This window comes from Gossypium hirsutum, chromosome D13 (genome assembly GCF_007990345.1).
Source record: "Gossypium hirsutum isolate 1008001.06 chromosome D13, Gossypium_hirsutum_v2.1, whole genome shotgun sequence".
Taxonomy (NCBI): Eukaryota; Viridiplantae; Streptophyta; class Magnoliopsida; order Malvales; family Malvaceae; genus Gossypium; species Gossypium hirsutum.
The window spans coordinates 37668456-37694666 of record NC_053449.1 but is presented as its reverse complement, the minus strand read 5'-3'; the positions used below and the strand labels follow the sequence as shown (position 1 = coordinate 37694666).

Here is a 26211-nt window from a genome sequence, read left to right as displayed (position 1 = left end):
TTTTAATTAAAATTCATAGAGAGTCAAGTTTTTTTAATAAAAATGTACCCAATTAATATTCATACTACTCAATTAACAGTTATGAAATATCATACTACTCTTAATTAATATTCAAAAAATATATATCAACAATACATTTAATATTGTAACAGTATGTATTCCTAACAGCAGAGAAATTCAATAAAAATACAATTGTAACAATATAAGTTAAATTACTTGAAAAATGTGAAACACATCCATTTCAAACTAAAAAAAATTAAATTATGAAAACATAAGTAATTTCTTTTCATAAAAAAGATAACAATGGTTAATTAATTAAATGTTAACTTTAATTAGTTTGATTAACATTGGTATTGTTGCCAGTGTAGGAGGACGTGGGTTCCAGTGCACTGAAACGCATTATCCTCTTATTTGTGAGTTGGGGAGGAACTATGAATAATCATAAACATTGTGTCAAAAAGAGTACATATGAACAAATATTACATAGTACATTATTATTGGAGTTTTAGGCTCTATAAACAATGTAGGGGTTGACAAATATGTAATAAAATGTTAATATATATATTGTTAAAATTACTTATAAAATAAAAAATACATACCAAACACCTACCCTTTAATTAAATGTGATCCCTTTGTTAAATTAGAAATAGTGAATAAGCAATTATCAACTTTTTTTCTTTAATTTTTTTTTGAAAATATTTTAATTATTAATTTTTTTATTATGTAATTGACTGCTAACTAATTAAGGTGCTTATCATTAAAACTGTGTAACCTCTAAGAATACAGTAATATAAATTTAAGACACAAAATTATAACCTTCAAAAGAAATTAAAAGACAACTAAAAATAAATCTTATAAAATAGTCTTTGCATAAATTAAAGATTTTAAAAACAAGAAATGAAAAAGAAAACGTCAAAGATTTGTGGAGAAATTTAAAGTTAATGGAACAAAAAATTGAAGATAAAATATTTTCTTAAGAAAAAAATAACATACATTTAAAAATAGGGACAAAAATATGTTTTAATTGAATCCATATATTTTTCCCTTATCTTTATAATTTGATGTTTTTTTCTAATCAAAAACTATTTATTTAGTCTATAATATTAACCATTTTTAAACATTTAAATTGGACTATAAATTTCAGTGGCTCCAAAAGTAACTAGATTGATATACTATTAACAATTTTTAAACATTTGAATCAGTTGGTGGCGTCGACAGAATACTTTTCAGTTTCACATCGTTCGCCATTTTTCGAGATTAAAGATATACACTTGACCGTCTTTCCACAACGATACAACAGCAGCAACAAACTTTGCACAAACCTCATCCACAACAGTCAATCATCAAAAAAAATTACACTAAAGTCGAATTAAACATTCAACCCGAACTCAATTAACAAATTGATCAAATATAAAAGAGCATTCGACTCTTCCTAAAATTCACCATCAGCCCCTAAGATATTCAGCCACTTACCCAAAGAATAAACAATTCTTAGATCCTCAATTTGTCATAGAAACAATCGTCTCCCAAACTGCGCCTAATCAAAACACTGAATCAACGATCAGTACACAACTAATTGACCAACCCACACATTTTCCTACATCCCTTTTAGAGACTAAAATAAAAACAATAATGATAATACAAATAACCCCAAAGAAGAAAAAAATAAAACACTTACAGGTTGACGTAAACACAATGTTAAATCACCTAAATTTCGCTCGGCTTAAAACGAACAAGAAGCACCTGGCAACGAATGATTACGTGAAAGCAGCGTTAATAATGGGAAAGAATGTACAAGGGAAAATAATGGCAGCAAAAACGAAAACAAGGAAGGGAAAACAAGAAAAAAAAAACGGAGGTAGGGAGAAAGGGAAAAATGGATGGTAGAAGAGGAGACTTCTAAGGAAAATATATATTTTTTAAAAAACTACCCACTAAATCCTCATTGAGTTTAATCGAAATTCTGCTAACTTGCATGGCACAACAAGATAAGAGCAAAAATAATTTCATTTTACATACACATAATATTCGAATACAACACCTAAAAGTAAGTTAAAATTTTATCAGTGAACCAACTAATTCTTTCTCGTCAACAAATTACGTGTGAACAGCCAAATGAAGGGATAAAAGGAAAAAATTTAAAAAAAAAGAATTTGAACGCAAAACCTCAAGCACATAAACACAATACTTAACCACTAAACTAGATTAATTTACTTTACATAATTTCTACAACCTTAATTTAGAACAGGATGTAACCCCTCTTGATTCACTAACCCGGTTTTTTAGATGTGACAATACATGTCTTTAGAGAAGACAACAAGGTAGCTTATGGTTTGGCAGCACTAACGTTCTCAAGACTTTTGGGAAGATTTAAATTCATACAACCACTGGATGAAGTTTTTCGACTATTACACGATGATTATTCTGGAGTAAGTTGATCTCATCTAGTTTAGTTTTAGTGAAATCCCTCTATACAAAAAAAAAAAAGATTTTTCATCATTATTTTCTATACAATTAGGACTAGACTAAAACTAGTATACTAAAATACTTACATCTATAATTGCGTATGATAGGTTTTAAAAAAAAATTAATGAGAAAAAGTCAAGGATACTCAACTCTCTTAACTTCTTTGCCTAAATAAAAAAAGAGCTAACCTAATCAGGGAAATAATATTCCTTTCTTTTAATTTCTTTTCTTTCCCTTTGTATTAGTTAAATCCAAACATAGGAGTAGTCCATTTTTGGACTTATGTGAAAAAATAAAGTTGATATACACATTAAAAATATAAAAAAATTCATAAAAATATATATAATTTATAAAACATATAAATTATAAAAATAAAAATTACAATAAAATACGAAACTAGTTAGAATTTATTATGAATATCTTATTAAGTATGTCCATCAAGATCAATATAAGTTTTGATGTACTTTAAATTCTAGAAGTAAATTTCTACTTCATTTATACTTTTTATGCCTATAAATAGAGACTTTGGAGAAGTTTTGTAAATATTCCAATTGATCAATAAAATATTTCTCTTTACTTTCTCATTCTCTTTGTTCTTTACTTTTTGTCTTTTTATTTTATAACAGAATTAATAATATTACTATAAAATGTAAAAAATTAAAAATATTTAAATTATTGTAAAATTTTATTAAATTATAAAAAAATATTTAATAGTTTGTAAAAATTATGAAAATAGTGTAATTTTTTTAAAAATTTTACTAAAACTTATAAATAATATAAAAATAATATAAAATTTTTTAATATTATTTTTATATAAATTTTATAAAATATTTTTATATTATTAATTTTTTTAAAATTTTTATAATAATATTAGCAATCTTAATACATGCACAGATGAGGTGCAATTTATTAAATTTCATTTACCGTAGTTGTCAATTTTTAAGTTTGAAAAATAAGTCGACTTGCGATGGCTTTTTGGATTGGATCTAAGCATTTTTGGGTTGAGATGTCTCATAGAGTTCAAATATTTATCTCTTAGCTTCGAAATGCATTTTGAATCACTCGATTTCAAGTTCGGGAGCTCAAGTTATGACCGTTTTAGTAAAGACTGTGCAAGTAGAATTTTTGGAGTGGATTACTAAAAAAATTACGAGTTTCAAGCTTTTAATTCAAGTTTAAATTATATTGGGTTTGATTTTTAGGCTTACTTTTTATTATATATGAGCTAAATATTATATTTATTAGGTTTTATTATTTTGTTATTTATTTATTCCGAATTTTGAATTTTTTTAACTATTTTAAGTTATTTAGGAGTTTTATGTGTTTTAGTTAACAAGAAAATTTAGTTTAAAACTACTTATTTAGATTGATTAGAGTCTTATATTTGAGAGTTTTATTTGGATGTACTTATTTAGCATTTATAAAGCTCTCTTCATTGTTCATTATATGCACAATTTTGTTTTATTTTTCAAAGAATCGTGTGAATTCATTCTTTATCCTTCCATTTTCCAAAGATTATTTATTGGAGAGTTTATTAGAGTCAGTAATTGAGTTTGTTGATGTTTATACCTCAAAGCATTTAATTGCACATTTATCCATCTATCCATCATATTCATCGATTTATTTGATTCATTTTCCACTTTTTATTCTATCGGTTCTTTATTTAGTTATTATTTTGAATATTTATTCTTTATTCTTAGATTTCTTGTTTTAATTATTTTCTTTGTTTTGTTTTGTTTTGTTTGGTTTCTTCTTTTCAGGTCAGATCCGAATATTTCTTTCTCGAGTCAAACAACTTGAATACAATATTCTTCCGCCTTCTTCCCTTATCAAATTTCAATTAATTTATTTTCAATTTATCTTATTTTTTAATTTTTAATTTTATAAAATTTTGATAATTTATATGTTTTTCTAGATTATATATACTTTTCTAATTTTTTTATATTTATTTCTATTTTTATATTTTTAATGCGTATATATATTTAATAAAAGAATATTTACTTTTTTTTGTAAAATACACATAGGATTGGCAATTAATTTTTTTCAACGATTGCCAAAAAAAAATAGACTAAAAAATGTAGTAGGAGCATACCAATTTATGAACCGAGTGTACTTTTTAAGTACTAAATTGGATAAAAAATTTTAGATACTGCAGTGAAAAAATAAGTAAATTTGAGAGGTCAAATTGTGAATTAAGCTTTTTTAAGAGTACAATTTGCAAATATGATTTTTGTAAAATTTGATGGTGAGAAAACAGGTATAATTAAGCCTTTTTAAGAGTAAAATTTGCACATCGTCCGACATAAAATTCAGATGCAAATATTTCAAACAAAATTACAAGTTGAACATCGATGATATTATAATGACTTGATAATAAGATTCAGTTTTTCACAATTTATTGGGATGCATTATTTGTCATTGTTTTTCACAATCAGTTTCATAGCGAACAGCTGTAATTGAATACAAAGTTCATACATCCAAATTCTCCAGTAAGCATCGTCTTGAAATTTGACGTTCGATAATGGCAACCTGGTACGAGGAATTTTGGTTAGTGAAAAAGAATCTCGAACAGGAAGCTAGAAGATAGACTGACCAAACAGTTTGCTAAACGAAACAAGATTTTCCATGCAAACAAACAGACAATAAATCAACCCCTTTTTCAATATAGAACATTTGAGCTCCCCTTGAATCTTTTAAGTTTGGAAATTATACAAAAGAGAGTGAACCTTCTTTCAGACACTGTCATTTATGTTTCAGGGTTGGTTGGTATTGGAGCTCCGGACTCTTCTGTCAGTTTTTTATAAGCATTTTGCAACCTTCGAGTGACCGGCCCGACTTTCCCGTCGCCAATGATGCGCCCATCGATTTTCACAACCTGTTACAGAAATATTCGATCAGCTAGATAGAACAAGGTGATATAAATAGTTAGCTTGTATGTTGTATAAGCAAACAGCGAAATCTTAAGGTCTCAAATAGAATATTTAGAAAGAAAGGAACTCACCGGGCTGAGTTCTCCCATTGTTCCAGTAGTCCATACCTGCAAGGCATCGTTAGAATCATAACTCAAAACACAGGTAAAAGATATATTCACAATCAAGGTAGATAAATTGAAAGTTGACCATTATTAACAATGTACATGCCATAATAGGCAGCCATATCATACATTTGTTGGCCTTGGCCTACACTCGAAGGATTAGCTAAGAAGGTCTGAGTTGAACAATATGATTAATAGAAACAACCCGAACATCTTCTATTTGATATGAAGGTTACTAACTCAGAAAAATATATATATGAAGGTTACTGGGCTAGCTACCATAATTAACACTTGTCTCGCAACAATGAACTTTAAAATATAACATAGGATAGAAGCAAATAAGGCCTTTTCATATGGTTCAAAGGAACTTCATCAATTATATGCAGTTACTTTAGAATTTCAGAAGTATTCCATATAAATGCTTTCGATAGAAAAACAACAGGATACCTCATCTGCTGAATGGAACTCAGATAAGCTAATTCTTCGTTCCACTAGCTCAAATTTTTCCTTTACAACAAGCTCCATAATCTGCAATCCAAACGGCATGAAAGGCATATCAGTGCCAATGATACAATATAAAAGTACAAATGAAATAGTTGAAATTCTCATGACAAAATTGTCTGCTTGAGACCAGGAAGTTCTGATATTTACCAGCCTAAATATAAATTACAGCTCAAATGAATGTTTAAGAAACTTACAGTTGCTCGAGTAATCCCAGGAAGACAATAATCAGCATGAGGGGTTAAAACACGGCCTTTCTTGACCAAGAACTGCAACGTGAAACATAAGAATGTTTCAGTTAGAGATTTTCTAACTTTCAAAGCATATGCATTAGAAAAAAAGCTTTTCCTTCTATAACCAACTAAATGCATTTGAACATTCCACACCATCAATGTTATTAGTTATCGAGATGAATGGCAAACTATGGTATTTTTGCAGTTTTTCATTTTTGATAAAAACAATGGAAAATAACCAAGAACAAAGATGAAGATTATTGATGCATATCGATACCATACTCAGTCTTAATGTTCCCCAAACCCCCAATTCATATATAGATCTAAGCTATTGGGGGGAAATCCTAGTCTTACAATGTTTGTGGCATTTGTTTCGGATACATAACCATCCTTGTCGAGCATGATTGCATCATCGGCATTCGCATTATTCCCTTCTATCTGCATTGGACCACACAAATCAATTTTATCCCAAGAGATAGTTTAACAAAAATGCATATCTGGCATTAGTCTGAGAAATATAATCTCCACCATAACACAGGAAAATATACAGGTCATATCATCCATCATGGTTTACACCCTTAACCCAAACAAAACAAAAATAGCCAAACCTAGAGAGAAAGGTCTACTGAAGCTTTCAGGTAAGAAAATCTGAAACTAAATACAGTTGTTATCCTGCGAAATTTGATTAATCAGTTGATGATACTGTCAGAAGCATTTAAAGATAGTAAGCCGTCAAATTGAGAACAATACTTGCTTGAATAGCATGAAAGAATGAAAACAACATTCAAATCATAGATCAGATATTAGAACATCATCTACTCTTAGCTTTATCGTAAAATCAAATGAAAGTCCTGCATTGGACACTACCTTTGCCAGTATGTTATTCAGAAGATTATTGTGGTGAATCTTTGAGTCCAAATTCTGAAAGGAATAAAGAAAAACAAATCAAAATCAGCTGATTAGGAAGATAAAATTCCTTAAAGTTGAATACTATTAAATCGAAACAACCACCCAGCATTTCATCCCACAAGAAGCAACAGCGAGACCTGACATGATATGTTCTTGTAATTCTGTACCTAGTAGAAAATAGTGGCAAGAAAAGACACCAAGAATCTTACATTTGGTGAATTACGACGTGTTGTAGCTGTAACAAGTTTTATACCACTCTCATTGTCATAAACCGGGGGTTTCCATTCAGGAAGCACTGCATTTTTTCCACAAGAAACATTAAGCACATCAGCTGAAAACCCACAAATCACAACAGCGCATTCTCTACTTATAAAGGGAATGTTGCTAATATTATGCAAATACACTACGATAGCATATTCCAAATGCGGTACAAATTCGCAGCTAATACCCATGTTTCAATAGATACAAGCACATATGAGTATCTCTATGGTATATGGACTTAAAAATCTCTCTACCAATCAAAGTGCAGCCATATTGATTGAAAGCAGGGCTCATCCCTGAAGTAACCTGAATAAGATGAAAGTAAAGCATATTAGGGAAGAAAATATAAGGCCTAACTAAGAATTCACGAATGTCAATGACAAACTTTTTGCACCACTCTATTTTTTAGCCCAAATAGGGGAGTATCTTAGACAATTCAATGATTCCTCAAGTATCAAGAGACCGGGAGAAGGTGAAAATGTTTCATACCTTTTTCCCACGAGTAAGTGTTAATCGAATGTGTGTGTTATCGAACATTCCATTGGCATTGAGGGTTCTGAAGATAGCCTCTTTGATCTGCAATGATGAAACATGTTACTAAGAAAGAAACGGTTAACTTGCTTGCACGAAAAATGGTCATCAAACAATGCTAAACCCATGAAACATTGATATTTTCAGACAGTGAATTCAAATTTGTCTGCGGATCCTAACCTGATCGCGGGTAGGAACATTGATGAAAGCCAGAGCCTTTGCAGAATCAAACATCCTTGAAAAATGAACCAAAGAAAAAATTCAAGAAATCATTAGGCATTATCAGAAAGGACTCACAGAAGCCCACATATGTGTCATTCATTCATCTTTCCCCATACAATCAACCATATCATGATAAATACTAGTGCAGTTCCTACTTAAGGGAATTCATTAAGCATTTAGTTTCACCAACCTATCTAGATGCTCTTCAAGCTTAAATATCTTTCGATTGTAAATTCGAAGTCCTTCCCACACAGCATCACCACCTTGGACAACTGAATCAAATACTGAAACCTGGTAATGCATTGCAAGAATGAGAAACCTGATATACCTATGAACTAACGACCATAAAGTTTTAAGTCAATGAAGAACAGATTGAGAATGGTTCTGGGATTAAGTACCTTTGCACTCTCACGAGGTACAATCTCATCACCAACCCAAGCAAGCAGCTTCGCATTCTCAGGAACTGGAAGATCGGGAACCGGTAAGGGAGACCTTAAAAGGGAAGATGTCTGCCTCACGTTGTGCTTTAGCAAGTTATAGAAAGGTAGACTTTGCTCCAACAAGTCATAAAATGAGAAAGGAAATGGCTGAAAACATGTACAAGATTAAACATAACTCTATCAACCCTTCAATGATTTAAGCACTTCTTGTAATGATTTTCAAGATATAGTTTATTTAAAAGGAATATCAAGGTTTGAAATGATAGAGAGATTAGTTTACAAGACAAAAAGCAAAGAGATAATGTCATGGCATATAATCCAAAGCTTCTAAAATAGGTTTTTGACAATTGTTTCTTTCATAAAATACTCTACTTTCAGCACATCAAGAATTGAAATAACTCACTATAGATCCAACAATATTACAAAGAGAAGAACAAGGCTGAAGGCCTAAGCTTATCAGTCTGAACATAAATACAATTTAATCATGCTACTCCAACTCTTCATTTTGCTTGAAGTAACCGAACATGGTATGAGGATATGACCCTCAAGGACCCCTCCAAATACATGCAAAAGCTTAGAAAATGTTGAACATACCCATATCCAACACCCACACCCAAATTCAAGTAACATGAAGTTAAAAGAGGGTAGAGACACTTCAACTACAAGATGACTTTATGAATTTAGTTTCAAGACAAGCAACTGGTTTATAATTCATAATTTGAAATGAAAATAATTAAACAGGTCACATACCCTAGGGTACTTTCTTGGGGATGCAAAATGTGTTGAGTTATGCACACTTTTATACCACCATGGCGCCCACAAACCATCGATCGGTTTCGGACCAGCTTCCCATCTGATCAATGTTTGATCATAAAGTCATCAATGATAATGATATTTTCATAGAAAAGACTATAAATCATATCTTTGCACATAAAGTATGAAATATGACTGCATCAAGCAGTTAATTCTGGTAGAAGTGATGTGTTTGCAAAGTTAAAAAGGGACACATCCAAGAGAAAGACGTGTGCCTATAAAAATAGAAATACAGCTAGTGTCATGAAAAAGCAATTTAATGATCTATATTACTTTGACTCGCCATTTTTTTTAAGTACCCGAGTCTTAAACATATTTGGACATGAGCATGAAGATATAACCCACCAAAAGCATTCTAAATACATGGAAACACTTTAAAAAATTAAACATGCCCAAATCAGATTCTTACTCCTCAGTTTATTGAATTGCATAGCATGAAGAGCAAGTAAGTAAAGGTTTTAGCATAAGGGAAAAGTAAGTTTCCACATGCCTGAGCATTGCATCATGAAAAGGAATATCCAAATCTTTACAAAGACCACGTAAAGTGTCCTGCACATAGATAAGAAGAAAAAATATGAATCCACACACACACACACACACACACACTCATATAGAGCAATTGTATAATTTAATGAACTGTGGGTAGCAAATATAAGAATGATGAAAAGATGAAAACAGGCATCAGATTTCAAGGTTTGGCAAAATAACAGCTCAATACATTGTAAGATTTCATATGCAGTATGATAACAGGCTTTCTATATAGTGTCATCTTCCAGGTTATCTTATTAGAAAAGATCAACAACCTCAGGATTTTGTTGAAGGTCTGCGGCATCGATAACTGGTGGGGGCTTTCCCAATGCACAAAGCTCACTGTAAATGGAAACCAAATCTACTAAGCCTAGCTCAAGGAAAGATGGAGGCACAACCTTCTCAAAGGATGACTGAAAATAAGCAGAAATAAACATAAATATTATCAGTGAATGACATCAGAGAGAACAAATTGTGGACCATTAAGCAGTACGCCTGAAATTTTTCAAATCTTCCAGTGTATAAGCTGTCAAGTTCATAAAATATGCAATACCTTTATAAAGGTTAACATATGAAACCTTAAACAATTCACTTCTAAACAATGCAAAATCTACTATAGAACTACAGATCTCCTTTTAGTTTACTGATATGATTCTCTCTGAGCGAAGTAAAATGGAAAATGAGTTCCAAACAGCTTACCAGTATATTGAGAGGATTTTGTATCAGTATAAAGTGCTTTCCTTTCTGCAGCAAGTCATTTGGCAAACCAGGCACCCGTTGCTTTGCAATATGCTGTATGCAAGAAGAGGGGAATTAGTTCAGAAACTACTAACTCAAAGCTAAAATTTCTAGCTCTGATAACCTAGAATTCAATCTCAGAATCTGCTGACCACATAATATGTTTCTCAACAATCTCCATTTTAGTAGAATTGAAATATATAGGAAAAAGCCAAAGTCAACCAAAAAATCAATCACCAAACCGTCTGCCATTGAACATATTTATAACAAATGAAGATAACTTAAGAAATTAACTCCTTTAGAATCAATCTATTCTCAAAGAAACATAAAAATTTCTACCCTTCTCAAGCAAAGTCATACATTCAACATAATACTTAAAACACAAGATTAGCAATAATTTCCAGAATACAACTAAACTTAAGCTTGCTAGATGGAAATATGTAGATTACCTTACAATACCGGTATCTGTTTTTTCCAGGACCGTAAATAATGTTGTCAACAACTTTATTACCATCGCATTCCTATTCCAAAAAAAATACAAATATGAGGGAGATGCCATTAACAAGTGAAACAAAGAACAAAAACATAGAGGGAAACCAGAAACTGAAAAAGAAAAGTCATTGTTTAAATTGAAAGGGTCAGACACAAAAGAAACAGAATGCCATGCAATACGTTTACAAAAAATAAAGCATCCTTTATAAAGGTAGGATATTTGATGGAAACAATGATGTTTTCATTCATGTGCTAGAGTGTTTATATATAAGATTAAAAAAAAAATAGAATTGTAACAGCATCAGCAAAAAGGTAGCATGACTACAAAGACATTCAGACATTCCAGTTGCTGTCCTTTTGCTTCTGATCTAAACAGACATTCAGACATTCGGAACATGGGTGTGTCATCGCATGTCCGATACATGTTCTTTTGTGTTGGAGACTAGTCTGACACAGTACACTCCCATGACATAAATGTCGGTGCTTCATACACATCAGTCAATTAATTTTGGCTGCCACATTGATCTCATTTTGATTATCTTCTTTCCCTCCATGATTAACCTTTTGTCCCATGAGCAATAAAATTATTCAGAGAGATAACCTTAAGTGATATTTGATCTGTAGAACACAACCAAAGCCAACATATCCAAGGAAGTTTAATCACATAAATTAAGGGATAACATCACCGGTTTAACCCAAAATGGAAGTGTTTCGATAAAGTGAATAAATTCTGGCAAAACATCGGTTAAGCTTATGTGACATACCATCTTAGAGAGAACATCTTCACGGTAGGGCCTTTCAACACCAGTAACACGAAGAAAAGTTCCATACAGAGGTTCATCCAGCACTTCTGTGTCATCCCTCTGAGTATGGAAGAAAATGATAAGTGTATATAATATAAGAAAAAGAAAGAGGCAAACAGAGAAACTTGTTGAGAAATTTGGCCGCCATTAGTGTCCCTGGATTACACTCATGGACTAAACCCAGTTTTGAAATTCATATTAATATTTTTAGTTACTTAAATGATACAAACCTTTCAGCACTCTAATAAGCTTCTGAGATGATAAGCTTAGACCATAAGATGGGATACTGTCTAGTTCAACTAAATACAAGTTTTCAGAGCCTATATTTAAGCAAGTTTGATCCTGGAATGTTGAAGATGAAGAATGCAAATCCAAGTAGTAGGATCATGATTCAGTAAAACACTTATTAAACCAGTAGAGCAATACAACTATGTTACTCAAGGTCTTCATTTGTTTATTTTTCAAGTACCCCTGTCTAACAATGACCCATATCTGGACATGAGTACATAGATAGGATCCTCAGAGGAACCTTCAAATTACATGGATAAACTTGGAATTTTTTTAACATACCAGTTTCAGATAAATATTTAGCATGGATAAATATTGGCATCGGACACTTGCCAAAGCCTGAAGATACCAGCGAATGTGATCCAAAAGTCTCATGATCAATTAACATAAGCCACTCAAACAGTGAGGTTGGCATATTCCAAAAAACTAAGTCTTGTAATCCCTAAAACAAACATCCATTCAAGTGATTTCACTACCTTTTCATGATTCAACTTCACTTCTTTAATTTTCTCAGCAACCAATCAAACAGCCAAGAACCATAACACAACAAAACTAATGGGCTAATTACTATGGAATCAGCAATTCCATTTTATCAGCAGCTAGCACATTGGAAAACAAGTAAGATTTTCCTTTATTCTTCATCAACTTGAGCAGCAGTCAATCTTCTTAATAAACCATATTTTGAAAAGAAAGAGAAGTTCAAAATTTGTGTTTTATCTTCATTTTTTCCCAACTTTCCCAGCAAAGTCATGGGGTACTTAAAATTTAATGAAAGATTCCGTTTTAAAACCAACCCAGAGAATATATACAAACAAGATTCATAATATACTTCCATCTTCTTCATTTTTTTCTGTCAAACTTCCTCAGCTACCAAACAAGGAACCCAGAAAAAGGAAGTTGGTATTACCTGAGAAAACGAATACATGAGACTAGTACTGAGTGATCTCGGAGCAGACCAAGAATGGATGACTTCTATCGCTTCTTGTTTTGGGTCTGCCATGGATACTTGTTGGATATGGGAAAAAAGAAGGCAATTCAGAGGAAAAACTGTGTAAATAGATGCTTCAGCTGGTTACAGGCTAACAGAACAACCTCGTTAATGGTAACCCAAAGCTACGAATCTGATGTATTAACTTTCAACGAATTGATACATTTTTTTTAAATTAATTTTTTATTTAATAAATTATATTCTTTCGTTTTTTAACTAATATTTCAATTATATATATAGAAATCACTTTTTGAAAACGGGTCGACTCAAATTTTGAAAAACGAAAATGGAGTTGCAACCAATACTTTTTATTTAGGTGTGATCGGATCATCTCATAATTAAATCATTTTAATAAAAATTTAAATTTACTAAAACAATAATTTTTGGTCTTATAAAATCCAGAAAACGGGTTCGAAAGTCGGTTACGCACGAGGAAGGGTTAGCACCCTCGACGCGCCCAAAATTAGTATATTGTTGATTAATTAGTGTCTTAATATCGAAAATTTGCAAAGATTTTAAAATACGATCCTTTTATTAAAAAAACTTGTATAATCAAATTACATGTTAAGATCCTCTCATTTCGGAGAGAGAAAATGTCACGCCCAATGGGTTAGGGTATGATATTTCACATCCTCAAAAATGAGTTTGTCCTTTAAAAAAACTCATGCAATGAAATTTAAAAGGATATTTAATTTTTTAAGTCAGATGAAGAAATCGAAGCCCAATACGTTAGGGCACAATTTCTCAAAATTTCAAACATTGAATATTGTCTTTATTTTTTTTAAATCATTATCTCGAGAAAACAATATGTCATATCTAATGCGTTAGGACACAACGTATCAAATTCTCGAGAATGAGCTTTTTATTTATGTGTTTTGATTAAAGAATATTCTCGATTATTTAGATTCAACGATGAAAATTAGAACTCAATACGTTAGGGCTCAAACCTCTCAAAGATCTCAAATACCGAGTATTGCGTTATCTTATCTTAAAAGCTTTTGAATAAAACGATTTTAATATTTAGATGGAATATACTCTTTTTGACGAATAAAATGTAATGGAATGACAATGTATATCGCGAAAGAAAAATTCGTAAGTTAAATGAAAGCTAATGAGCAACAAAGAATCAATAAAATACAATACAACATACATACATAAGGGCAACAATCTTATATTACACATTATGCAACTCCTAACATCCATATTTAAAAGCTAGTAAAACTTGAAAAGCAAGCAAATTAACACAAATAAAATGAATGAAGTTTTTTTTTAAAACAACTAAAAAATAAAGAATATGAAAGAAAGGAAGTTATATGTTAAAATAAATTTAAAATAAGTAATGTATATATAAATGAAAGTTTGAAATAAATTAAAAACATAGTTAAAATAAATAAATATTACACAAAATATTAGTATCTAAATAAATTTTAAAATAAATACTATATAAAAGAAAATCAAAATACATAAAATAATATACATATATTAATTTAGATAAGTAATACATGTGAATTGAAAATTTTCATATAAATAATAGTATATAGTAATATATGTAAAAGGTCGGAATAGGCAAAATTTACTAAAATAGGTTTTTTTTTATAAAACAAATCATAGATATAGAGATAGATAAAAATATATAATAATATGCAATCAACAATATATTATGTATGTATATATGTATAATGAACATTATTTAATATCAAATGTGTATATATATAAAAAAATAGTATTATATAAGAATATTGTTGTATAAATCTTCAAAGCATAAAATGTATAAAAGTGAATTTTAAAAATATAGTATAAAATAAACCATTAAAATATATGTACAAATTATATTATATTAACATAAAAAAATACAAAATTATACATTATAAAAATAAATAAATAAATAATATATGGAGAACTTAAAATATGTTACATAATAAATGAAATAAAAACAAGAGTATTAAACTAATTAATTTAATATCAAAAATAAAAAAAGGATTAATTTGAAATTAAAACAGAAATTTACGGGCAAATCCGAAATAAATAAAAGAATATAAACTACAATGAACGCGCGAATAACAGGGAAGGGCTAAAAGGGAAATTAATCCCTGCTTTCCAAAACACTGCATAGGGATTTAAATAGCAGTCCGATATCGGAATAGCGGCCGCTATATAGCGGTAGCGGCGCCGTCCGAAACCGCTTTTGCTAAAAATAGCGGTGTGAAGCGGAGTCACACCAATAGCGGTGGATAGCGGCCGCAATTTAACGGGTAACGGCCAATTGCGGCAATAACGGGCCGCTATTCCCGTTATTTTTTGTTACAGTAAATTAAAAAAAAAGTCATCCCCTCTAAACAAAAATCAACAGAAACACAATGAAACAAAAGGGAATATATTCCCATACCTGCAAAATCAGAGAGCTTTCAATCAAAAAAAGTAAAAAGAAGTCTAAATAAACAGGAAAAAGTAATCAAAACTCAAAAGTAATAGAAATGAAATTCTATTTCTTATATTTCGGCAAACAACAAGCAGCAGATGAAAGCAAGGAGCTGAGGACTTGAATTTGAAAAGCAAACCCTACCCTAATCACTTGCACATTCAGAGATTGATAATTTTCAAGTAAGTAATACCTGAAATTTTGTATTGATTTTTGCTTGTTTGTCTTGAATCTACAGTGCAAATATGTTCTTTAGAATTGAGGACACCATTTGAACCGCTTGACGGACGCCATCTATTTCCTCTTCAAAGTTCTAGGTTTCTTCCAGTTCTTTCTCGGCCCTTCTAAGCTAATATTTCCTTTACCTGGTTTTTCACACTTTCAACAGCAGTAGAGGGAATATTCGGCCATTTTTGTTGATAGTCTGATCACTGATGAGGTTGAAGTTTAGAGGTGGAGCCTTGGAGGCTACTGGTTAGGGTTAGGGAATAGAATCGTTTCATTTGATTTTAATTTTTCTGTTTTTGTTTTGGTTTATGGCTTTAATGCTTTATGGCTTATGGCATGCTGCTGCTCTGTTTTGTTTTTTCTTTGGTTGTTGTTTTACTCATTAATTAGGGGGCAGCCACCGTCCTTTTTAACCAGTAGAAAATAACCATGTAAATTGTGCTTTTATTGAGAAATGGTAAGTTGGTAACCATAAAGTTTCTGTCAATTTGCAGCTACCGTCCATTTTATTTGCTTTTATTGAGAAATGGTAACCATAAAGTTTCTATAAATTTTTTAATAAAGTAAATCACTAAATTGTTAAATATTTTCTTAAAACAATTATTAGAAAATTTCTTTATTAAATTTAAAATATATATATAAATCTCTGGACATAATTTTTAATATGACATGTAATAAAGTCTTTATAGTTAATTTTCCCCTTAAGTCCCTTAAGTCTTTGTTATCTGTGAACAAACATTCATATATTAAAAATTAAAAATATTTGAAATACGAAATTTTATCATATGTTTGTTGATAAAGTAAAAATTTGTCCACAAGAATCTAGAAAAGGATTTATGGAATTTCCAATGAAATGGCACCTTCAAATATAAAGGTTAAGCAATTTAATAATCTAATTGTAACAAGTAAAAAAAGTAAAACATATCTAAGAAAAAGAAACAAAAACACTCCATTTGAAAAAAATCAGAAAATGAAGATGTTTAGTTAGCTTATAAATAAATAATAGTATTAAGTAAATAGAACACAATAAATGATTGGACAACCAGAGGACTAAAAGAGAAAAAAAAACGTTTATTTTATTTAGAAACAATAAATGAAAGAGCCCAAAAATTTAAAGAAGAATCTTGCATGACCCAAATATTTATAAACTCATATTAGAGAGAAAAAAAAGGAAGAAGCTTTAGAAAGGCTTCTCATTTATTAGCAAAATTAACACAATAAATAAATAAAAATTTAGATTTAACTTAAGAGAGTAAAAAAATGATTTTTAAATTTAATTTAGTTTGCATAATAAGAAAATTTTGAATTTTTAAATTTGATCCAATTTGAATTTAAATTTTATTAAGATGGAACAAAACAAACTATTTTTACCAAAAACTTTGGAACCAAGTAATAATGGGTTATAGTGTATTGTTGTTTTTAAAAAAATAAATAAATACATTATGTATGGATTATACAATAAATTTAAATTGTTCATGTTAATGATATTTACTTTTTTTTGTATTATATTGTTGATAATATAAGTAATGAGTTGCTTATATTTCTAAATATATTTTATATTTCTTATATATAAATAAAAATAAAGCATGCCACCACGTGAAGAGTTCCCGACTAAAGGATTGGAGGGTGCACCAAGTAATGATATAGGTTGGCACTTTGGAACTCCAGTGCCAAATGCGAAAGAAAATATCGTATGTAAACTTTGTGGTAAAGTTGTGAAAGGAGGAATAACACGATTTAAAGAGCACATTGCTCATAAAACCGGCAATGTTGCACCATGCCCTAATGTTACTGGTATGTGATACTTTATTATTATTTTTAGATGTTATTGTAAATTTATCAATAAAGATTATATATAATTGATAATAATATAAAGTGTGAATTACTTTTATTTTATTAACAGGTGTCATTAGAGAAAGTATGATGAATATGCTGAAAGAAGGAAACACAAAGGAAATAGACAAAAAAAGGAGAAAAGATGAATTCTTATCTCAATTAAGAGAAGAGGAGGATGAACACGAGGAATTCATTGATGAGGTTTCTGCTATAAGGCAAGCAACTCGAGAAAGTATCCAATCACAACACGAGTGGCATAGAAGGGAAGAATTCAGACGAAGTACTAGTGGTTGGGATAACATTTATTAAGAAGGGCGATCTTCTCAAGGATTAGCTAGAGTATATCATAGAGAAAGAACACGTAAATCCATCCCAAGTGAGTCTGAGTTTACCTTAAGGGAAGCTATACCTGAATTGGTTAGAAGCAAAAGTTCAAAGCAACCAAAGGTCAATGACTTTTTTTTAAAGAGTTTTCGAAGGAAGATAGGTGAAGCGGTATCTAAATTTTTAATATATGAAAGACTTCCTTTTCAATTAGCAAGCTCTCCATGTTGTATAACTTAATTCAAGTGTCAACAGAAGTTGGACAATGTGTAAAGCTCCCAACACCTTATGAGGTTTCAGATGTGTATTTGGAGTCAGAGTATCAACGAGTTCATGATTGGGTAAATGGACTAAAGACTCATTGGAAAGAATTGGGTGCAACTCTAATGTGTGATGGTTGGACCAACAGTTTGAATCAAATGCACATCATTAATTTCCTTGTTTATTGCAGTAAAGGAACCATTTTTTGGAAATAGGTAGATGTCTCAAGTGTCCGTAGTAGAGATGCTGAATTCTACTACTGTTTGTTAGATTCAATTATAGAAGAAATTGGAGAAAATTACATTGTCCAAATAGTGACTGATAATGAGGCAGCAATGAAAGCTGCTGGAAAAAAATTAATGTTGAAAAGAAAACATCTATATTGGACATCATGTGCAACTCACTGTTTAGATTTATGCCTTGAAGATATTGGGAAAAAGCCCAGTGTAGCAAAAGTGTTAGATGAGGCAAAGAAAGTGACTTGCTTTATATACAATCACATTTGGACTGTTGATTTGATGAAGAAGTATACACAAGGGAAACAAATACTTCGACCTGCTCTTACTCAATTTGCAACTCATTTCATTCAACTTGAAGAGATAATAAGACAAAAGCAAGGTCTGAGAGAAATGTTTAATTCAAAGGTCAGTATTTTATAATTAGTTAATATAATTACTTATGAATAATCCAAATAATTTAAATTATATTATTTTAAAATTTTTATTATGAATATATAGGAATTTAAAGAATCAAAATGGGGACAGCAAAAGTCAGGGCTTGCTTATGAAGCCAAAAAAATTGTTTTGGGAAAAGATTTTTGGAAAAAAGCCAATAACCTCATAAAAGTTTACGAGCCCTTAGTAAAAGTATTAAGACTTGTGGATAGCAATGAAAAACCAACGATGGGCTTTATTTATGAGGCTGTTGATAGAGCTAAATGAGCAATTCAACAAGATTGTCGATATTTTACAGAGTATGAAAGATTATTGACAATAGATAGAATTTTATGCATTCCGACTTGCATTCAACTGGTAAGATAAAATGTTTTATATAATTAAGAACTATTTTTATATTTTATTTTTTTAAGCTTTAGATTAATATTATTTGATGATATTCTTATAAATTATACTTAGGTTATTTTCTCAATCCTCAATTTTAATTTGGGGTGGAGCATTCTGAGAATGTATTAATAGAAACATTAGAAGGTACACGATTTGTAATTGAAAGATTAGAATCTTCTCTTGATACTCAAGTCAGAATGGTTAATCAAGTTAGATTCAAGTACTATTATTTGTAACTTAGTTACATAATTTGAAATAGAATTTTTATTTTTATTTTTACTCTATCTTTTATTTATGCAGTTGTTACTATTTAGAGACAAACATGAGACATTCGGTACTCCACAAGCACAAAGAGCTTGGAAGCAAATGAATCCGGGTAAATAGTTAATTAAATTATTCAATTTAATTTATATTATTTAATTATATTGTACATTTTGAAGTTATTTTAAAATTTAAATAATATTATGCAGCTGAGTGGTGGATAATATACGGCACATGTGTTCCCGAATTACAAAAATTAGCAATTAAAGTGCTTAGTCAAACAACTTCAGCATCAAATTGCGAACGAAATTGGAGCACATTTAGTTATATTCACACCAAGGCAAGAAATAGGTTAAAGTATAAAAAACTTGAAAAACTAGTGTTTACCTATTATAATATGAGGCTTAAGATGAGACATCAAAAAAGAATGAGCACTGATGATATAAATGCTAGTTTTAATCCTATCAGCCTTGATCATATCTTTGAAGATGTTGATCCACTATCAGAATGGCTTCATGAGAAAGAGAATCCATTGTTAGATGGTGAAAATGCCGGTGTGTTGCCTGTGGATACCTCTGATGATGAAATAGATGTTGATCAATCTCAACAACAAATTTTGTCTCATTCAAGTTCTAGTTCAACTCCAAGTCAGAGTGGCAATGGACCTGATGGTGATGGTTTAAGTCCAATTTATGAGGATGATGGATATAATGGTGATAGAGGTGAAATTAGGTCTTCTAGTCAGTATGGAGGAGAATATGGGGTTGGTACCACTGGTGGACATTTTCATGACAGATCAGAGTTTGATGGAAATATGTTTCCTGAACCTAGGAGAGATAGAAGTGAACCTAGAGCTCCATCAAAGGGAAAAGGCAAGAAGCATACTTCTATAGGGTCTTCATCTGGTAGGAGATCGAGTTCTAGTAACCTTGGGTATAGTGATTCATCTACTAGCACTCAAGGTTTTTATCCACCAGAACAACCTTCATATTTTCAACCTTCACATGGTTATCCACAGCCATATGGTTATTATCCACAATTTCCTAATTATGGTGTGCCATACCAGCCTCAAATGCATCCTCATCCACCAATGTATCGCCCACCTCCACCTCTCATGTATCCTCCTCCTCAAATATATCCTCCATATCAATTATATGAAAACCAAGGTGAAAATGTTACTATTTTTGGATATATTTTTGGACAAAGGCTAAGAGAATTAAGTCAAGAACGCTTCCAAAGTGAAGGTGAAGGATTTGATCTTCCTCGTCATTCCACTAATTGGTGAAAACTAATCGTACCACTATCATTATTTGTAAGGTATGTTTTTTTTAAAAGAAAACTTTTGTTATTGTTCTTAATTTTGATGATATTAAAACATTTAAAATAATATATATCTTTAGATAGATGAATGGAGTATATTTTATGAAAAGATAATTAAGAATCGAAGCATGTTAAATTATATATGAAAGTAGAGTGAGAGTGAGAATAAGTGGTAGGAAATAGGAATAATTAATGAGAATCTATACATTTATCTATTCCTTTTTTTCTTTTGCAGCATAGAATGTTTATATCTTCACCATCTTCAAAGCTGTCAAGAAATATTTAAGACATCTCTCAGGTATGAATTTTCAATTCTTTTATCTATAAAAACTTTCAAACTTATTAAATATGATAAATGTTTAATATTTCCTTCTTCTTTTTTACTTTTTTATTAGTTAATATAACATTCTTAAAAAATTCATAAATAAATGAGAATAATTAATGATTATAAAAGTTGTGTTCTCATATCATATTAATAAACGTTCATAAGTGTTAGAAAACACTCTAAAAATCATTAAAAGTGACTTTTTATAATTATAATTATAATTACTATGTTTTACAATAAGTTGTGCGAATTTTAAAAAAATTCACGACCGCGATACCTGCAGTGACCGCAATAGCGTCCGTTATGTCCGTGACCACGATAAACGCGACGTGACCGAAAACGCGACCACGACCGCTATTTAAATCCCTGACGCTGCATTCCATCATGGATCGAAATGAAACCAGCAGAAAATTATATGGCCAAAATTAAAGTAACAAAGGACTAGATTGAACCACGGCACAAATGCAGAGGGACTTGGAGAACAAATATCCCTCCCTATACCAAAACGCGTGAGTCTAGCCGCATTTGGATCAGGTCATCGGGTGTTGGCCAATATGGCGTCGTTTTGGAGCTATGGAAATAGACCCTAAACGACGCCGTTGTAAGATCTATACAAAACTAACTTAAAAAACTAGCTTTAAACCATTTTTTAGATGGGTCAAAACCCTAGCCGCAACACTCAGAAAACAGACCACCCTAGGGCCTTCCACCCTTCGCCAGACTCCGATTGCGACGGAATGAGCGAAGGTTTGGCCACCAGGTAAGTCCCTCGTCTCTTTCTTTCTTTTTTATACGATTAATAAAACCAGAAAAGCAAACTCAGAAAGAAATAGAAAAAAAATCACCTTCTTCTTTTTAGTTTTTGTTATTTCTGTTTTGATAATCTCCGTAAAAAAAAATACAAGGTTTGAATCTTGGCTTATATAGCCGAAAATACAGAATAAAATAAAAAGAAAAAATACAAAGCCATCTTTTCTGTTATTCATTTTTACTATTTTGTTTCTTTCTTTTTCGCTGCTTGTTTGACATGTTTGTTGCAGGTACTGGCCAGCTGGAGGCGCGTGGCGCACGTGCGAGGGAGAACAAAGGCGCGCTTGGGCTACTGCTGCGGCGACTGATTGTTTGCTAGGGTTTTCTGCTTCTGATATTTTTTTGTTTTGGGCTTGGGTGTATTAGGCTAGTTGGGTCTATGTAATTGGACTGTTTTGTATTTTTGGGCTTTTAATTTGTTTTTTATTGGTTTATTTTTTGGTTTGCGAGCCCAGACAAAAATTGAGCCTTACAAAATATATTATTATAAATAAGAAAACACTATATTTGAGTAATTAATTGTGAAAAAGAAGAAGGGAAGGTTAAAAGAATGGGAAATGATATATATTTTTTTTGTTTGCTAGCTAAAGTTAATAAAGGAATGGAACATTAAAAATATTTTATTATTTTTATTTGGTGAAGCTTTCAAAAGTTAAAAAAATATGCTTTTTTTCGAAACTAACTTTAAAAAATTGATTAATTATGAAAATAATTCGAATATAAAATTTTGTACAAGACTGATTCATTTTTTTACAGTGCACACTGGTGTTACCATACCCATTGGAGGTGCCACCCGTTATAATAATGATCTGCGAGACGATTCGTAGTTTACCAGAGACAATTCGTGGCTGCCCTGTTCGCAAGGTAGTTCACACTACGCCTATATGCTAGCCAATTCGCACTCTTAGCCTACAAGCATCACTTGTTGGCGGGGAGCTCATGATACACATCTTGCATTCTCAGCTTGCATGCACTCCTTGCATACAATACAATTCACATTACACATCTCGCTGGCGGGGAGCTCGCAGTATACAACTCACGATGCACTACTCACCTACATAGAGCTCGTAGTTCGCAGCTCTCATGCATGGAGATAGCACATCATAGTCCCCATCTCGCACTTTTCCAATTAGCAGATGTGTAAGTTGTGGCATGGTTAGTCAATCTCCAACACGTACACAAAGGACTTAGTCTACTGTTAGAATATGGGAAGCGAAAATCACGGAACCACTATAATGACAGAGTAAATTAAGGAACCACTACGCTTAAAAATAGAAAAGATGTAAAAAAACTCAATAGTATAAATAGGGAGTAAATTTCAGCATCAAGGAACAAAACTCGACAGAGAACACAATATAACAGAATAGAACGAAAACACATAGAATTTGAGAGCAGAAAAATCAAAACACAAGAATGAGAGCATTGAGGCCGAGAACGGCGCAATGAGTTTTTGAGGAAGCAACGTGAGCTAGTTGCGGTGAACCACCGACGTTTGGCTAATCATCGAGTTATTCCAGTCAACTTGAATTTATTTTTGAATTTCAAGTTCGAATCAAGTTTAATTTTCGAATTCGAATAACTTGAATAATTCGAATAAACTGAATATCAAACTATAATATTTTACATTTTAATCCGAATCCCAACATTTTTACTTTCCCTCCAATACTTTTACTCCCCTCTCATTTCACCCCCCATCTACCCTAAACTCATCTCCCCCAATTTTCTTTTTCAATATTTTCCCCCATTTACTTCCCTCCCCCCCCAAAATTTTACTCCCCCAACTCTCAAAACTTTTTATTTTCCTCCTAAATTTTTACTTTTCAACCTTTACCCCCAAATAAAAATTCATCCAAAACAAATCCCTAAACCTAAATAGTAATAATTTTATTTATATCTATTATTTATATCATTAAATTAAATTTCGCATTTTTTTACTATTTATATTATTGAATTGTTTAATTATATTAAATCTTTATAAATTTATGTTAAAATTGAATTGTTGATGATGCTATAAAATATTCGTGTTAAAATTTTATATTGGTATCAATTCCACATTTTATCTTTAAGATAACTTTTATTAAAAATCACATTTTTTATATTTAATATGTTTTTTTAATTTCAAAATACATAGTGACAAAAATCAGAAGATAATTGAATCAACTAAGCAAGCAAAGAAGATAACTCGTATATAAAAGATGAATAAATAAATTATGATTAGATGAAAGTTAATAACAAATTTGATTACGGTGAATGATAGTAGTTATAAGCATAAAAAGTCATTTTTTAAATTTAACTCGAACAAATATATTCTATTCGATTTGATTTGAATTCCATTTCACTCGACTCGATTCGAGAAAATTTCAAATCGAGTTAGGATGATAATATAAGATTTGTCAACTCGATTAACTCAAAATTTTTTCATTCGATTCAATCAAACGCTCACCCCTAGCTAGAATATTTATGCATCCTTAGTATGAAATTATCAATGTTTTGCTAATAATGTTTTGTGGAATTGATTGTTTATTCATTCAAGTGGTTTTCACGTTTAACACTTGCTAAAGCGTAGTTAATATTAGAAAGCAATTTAGTTAATTATTACATCTAAGAAGATGGTAATTAATAGACATACAACTCGAAAGGTGCATGTTTAGTTCTTCCAGTAATTAAATTTATAGCGTTATAGAAATATAATGTTACTTTGCATAATTCTTAGGAACAATGTCTGAAAATGTGATCTTGAGGATAACTTGGCATAGACATATGTTAAGGTGATTAAAAGATTTAACGTAGTGATTTTGAGAGAAGCTTACAGCCAGTGGATTTCGGATTAGTAAACTACCATATCACCATAACATTTTACAACATTGCTTTCGATGATTGCATATTAAGGGGAAATAAATTTTCTAGCCTTTCATGTCATTGTTATTGAAACTTGTGTCAATGTTTCACTGCTATTACATTTTGTGTTATTGTTTTAATTTGGTTTGCATACTTAGGTTAATTTAATTTAAGTACTTAGTAACTCAATTCACTCATATTTTCGTTACTTACCAAATTGGTTATTAGTTAATTTTACAATTATTGTTTTAAATCAGTCCTCATAGAGACGATAACTCTAATACTCACTACTTTATTACTTATACACTTGTACATCAATAGAAAATCTCACAATATATGCCTCTATCATTTGGTAGTAGACAACGAGTGTTTCCGACTCCCCAATACTTGAGCACATATACTATCTAAAAACGAATCAAACTTGTTAGCACAGATTCCAAAAAAAAATTATTATTGATTCAATTTTACAATTTCTTTTACCTATTTGCGAGTGGCCACACATGTGGTTGGTGAACCACTGATGTCAAAAATGGCATCCTGTATAGAGTCCAGGATTGCAGTAGTATCAGACATCTGCATATATCTTGTGTCTCATGCTTTGTCGCATGACAAAGCTCATGATATAACGTCGCCAAAAAAGCTCATGATATAACGTCGCCAAAATCGTTGAGCCCCAACTGTAGGAATGAGCTTGGTACAAATCGACCGATAGAGGCAAGTACATAGTGTGGCATTATTATTATTTGCGTCCGACATAAGTACCCCCTTATCAACAGTAATATATACACTCGAGCAGTGCACATCAACTCCGATTCAGTGGCACTGCTCGATAAGGTTTGAAAATTTTCATTCAACCAGGAAAAATTTAAATTGGTAAATCTAGCTTCCCCATTACCAGATGAGCATCCAAGAAACTAGTAGCAGAGGGCCAAAAGTTCGACCACTTTACTTGGACCCATGACCATATCACCGTCAACTGGGAGCTTGAGTTGCACTATGATGCCTTCCAGGGTGATGGTACACTCCCACACGTTAGAAAAAAAGTGTGGGCCTCCGGGCGTCATCACTTAACCAAGGCGGATATTAAATTCACCCTCAAGTCAAACGTCTGGATGGATGCCGCTGTTCCAGATTCGACTGCATCCAAGTATGGCATTATCTGTTCGTTTGGATGGTACCTCGGAATATGGACTTGCAGCCTCAACATCCGATACTTATCCTTTCCATATCATATAACCACATTTGTTAAATTAACTATGTAAATATAAATTAAACTGTAAC

The 26211-nt window shown here is 31.2% G+C and overlaps 2 protein-coding genes and 2 long non-coding RNA genes across 4 annotated transcripts; 2 read left to right on the top strand and 2 right to left on the bottom strand.

Moving 5' to 3' along the window:
• Nucleotides 1-809: 809 nt before the first annotated feature.
• Nucleotides 810-2052, bottom strand: LOC121225443 (uncharacterized). Its single transcript, XR_005923325.1, has 2 exons — nt 1679-2052; nt 810-1549 (listed from the first exon to the last, which is right to left on the bottom strand). It is a non-coding gene; the product is annotated as an uncharacterized lncRNA (long non-coding RNA).
• Nucleotides 2053-4800: 2748 nt separating this feature from the next.
• Nucleotides 4801-16058, bottom strand: LOC107920656 (branched-chain-amino-acid aminotransferase-like protein 1). Its single transcript, XM_016850468.2, has 21 exons — nt 15860-16058; nt 13167-13264; nt 11933-12031; nt 11126-11197; nt 10638-10730; nt 10214-10351; nt 9901-9959; nt 9348-9450; nt 8556-8744; nt 8348-8448; nt 8116-8170; nt 7894-7980; nt 7659-7710; nt 7353-7438; nt 7102-7155; nt 6589-6672; nt 6199-6270; nt 5948-6028; nt 5468-5503; nt 5193-5341; nt 4801-4995 (listed from the first exon to the last, which is right to left on the bottom strand). Exons 2-20 carry the CDS (start codon nt 13257-13259, stop codon nt 5213-5215), a joined length of 1683 nt encoding a protein of 560 aa, XP_016705957.2. The 5' UTR covers nt 13260-13264; nt 15860-16058; the 3' UTR covers nt 4801-4995; nt 5193-5212.
• Nucleotides 15642-16381, top strand: LOC121225441 (uncharacterized). Its single transcript, XR_005923324.1, has 2 exons — nt 15642-15848; nt 16055-16381. It is a non-coding gene; the product is annotated as an uncharacterized lncRNA (long non-coding RNA).
• A 1099-nt stretch (nt 16382-17480) lies between these two features.
• LOC121224962 (uncharacterized) lies at nt 17481-19760 on the top strand. The gene is made up of 5 exons (XM_041108617.1): nt 17481-17601; nt 17798-18010; nt 18301-18395; nt 18531-18959; nt 19677-19760. The coding sequence occupies exons 1-5, from the start codon at nt 17481-17483 to the stop codon at nt 19758-19760; spliced, it is 942 nt and encodes a 313-aa protein (XP_040964551.1).
• The last annotated feature ends 6451 nt before the right edge of the window (nt 19761-26211 follow it).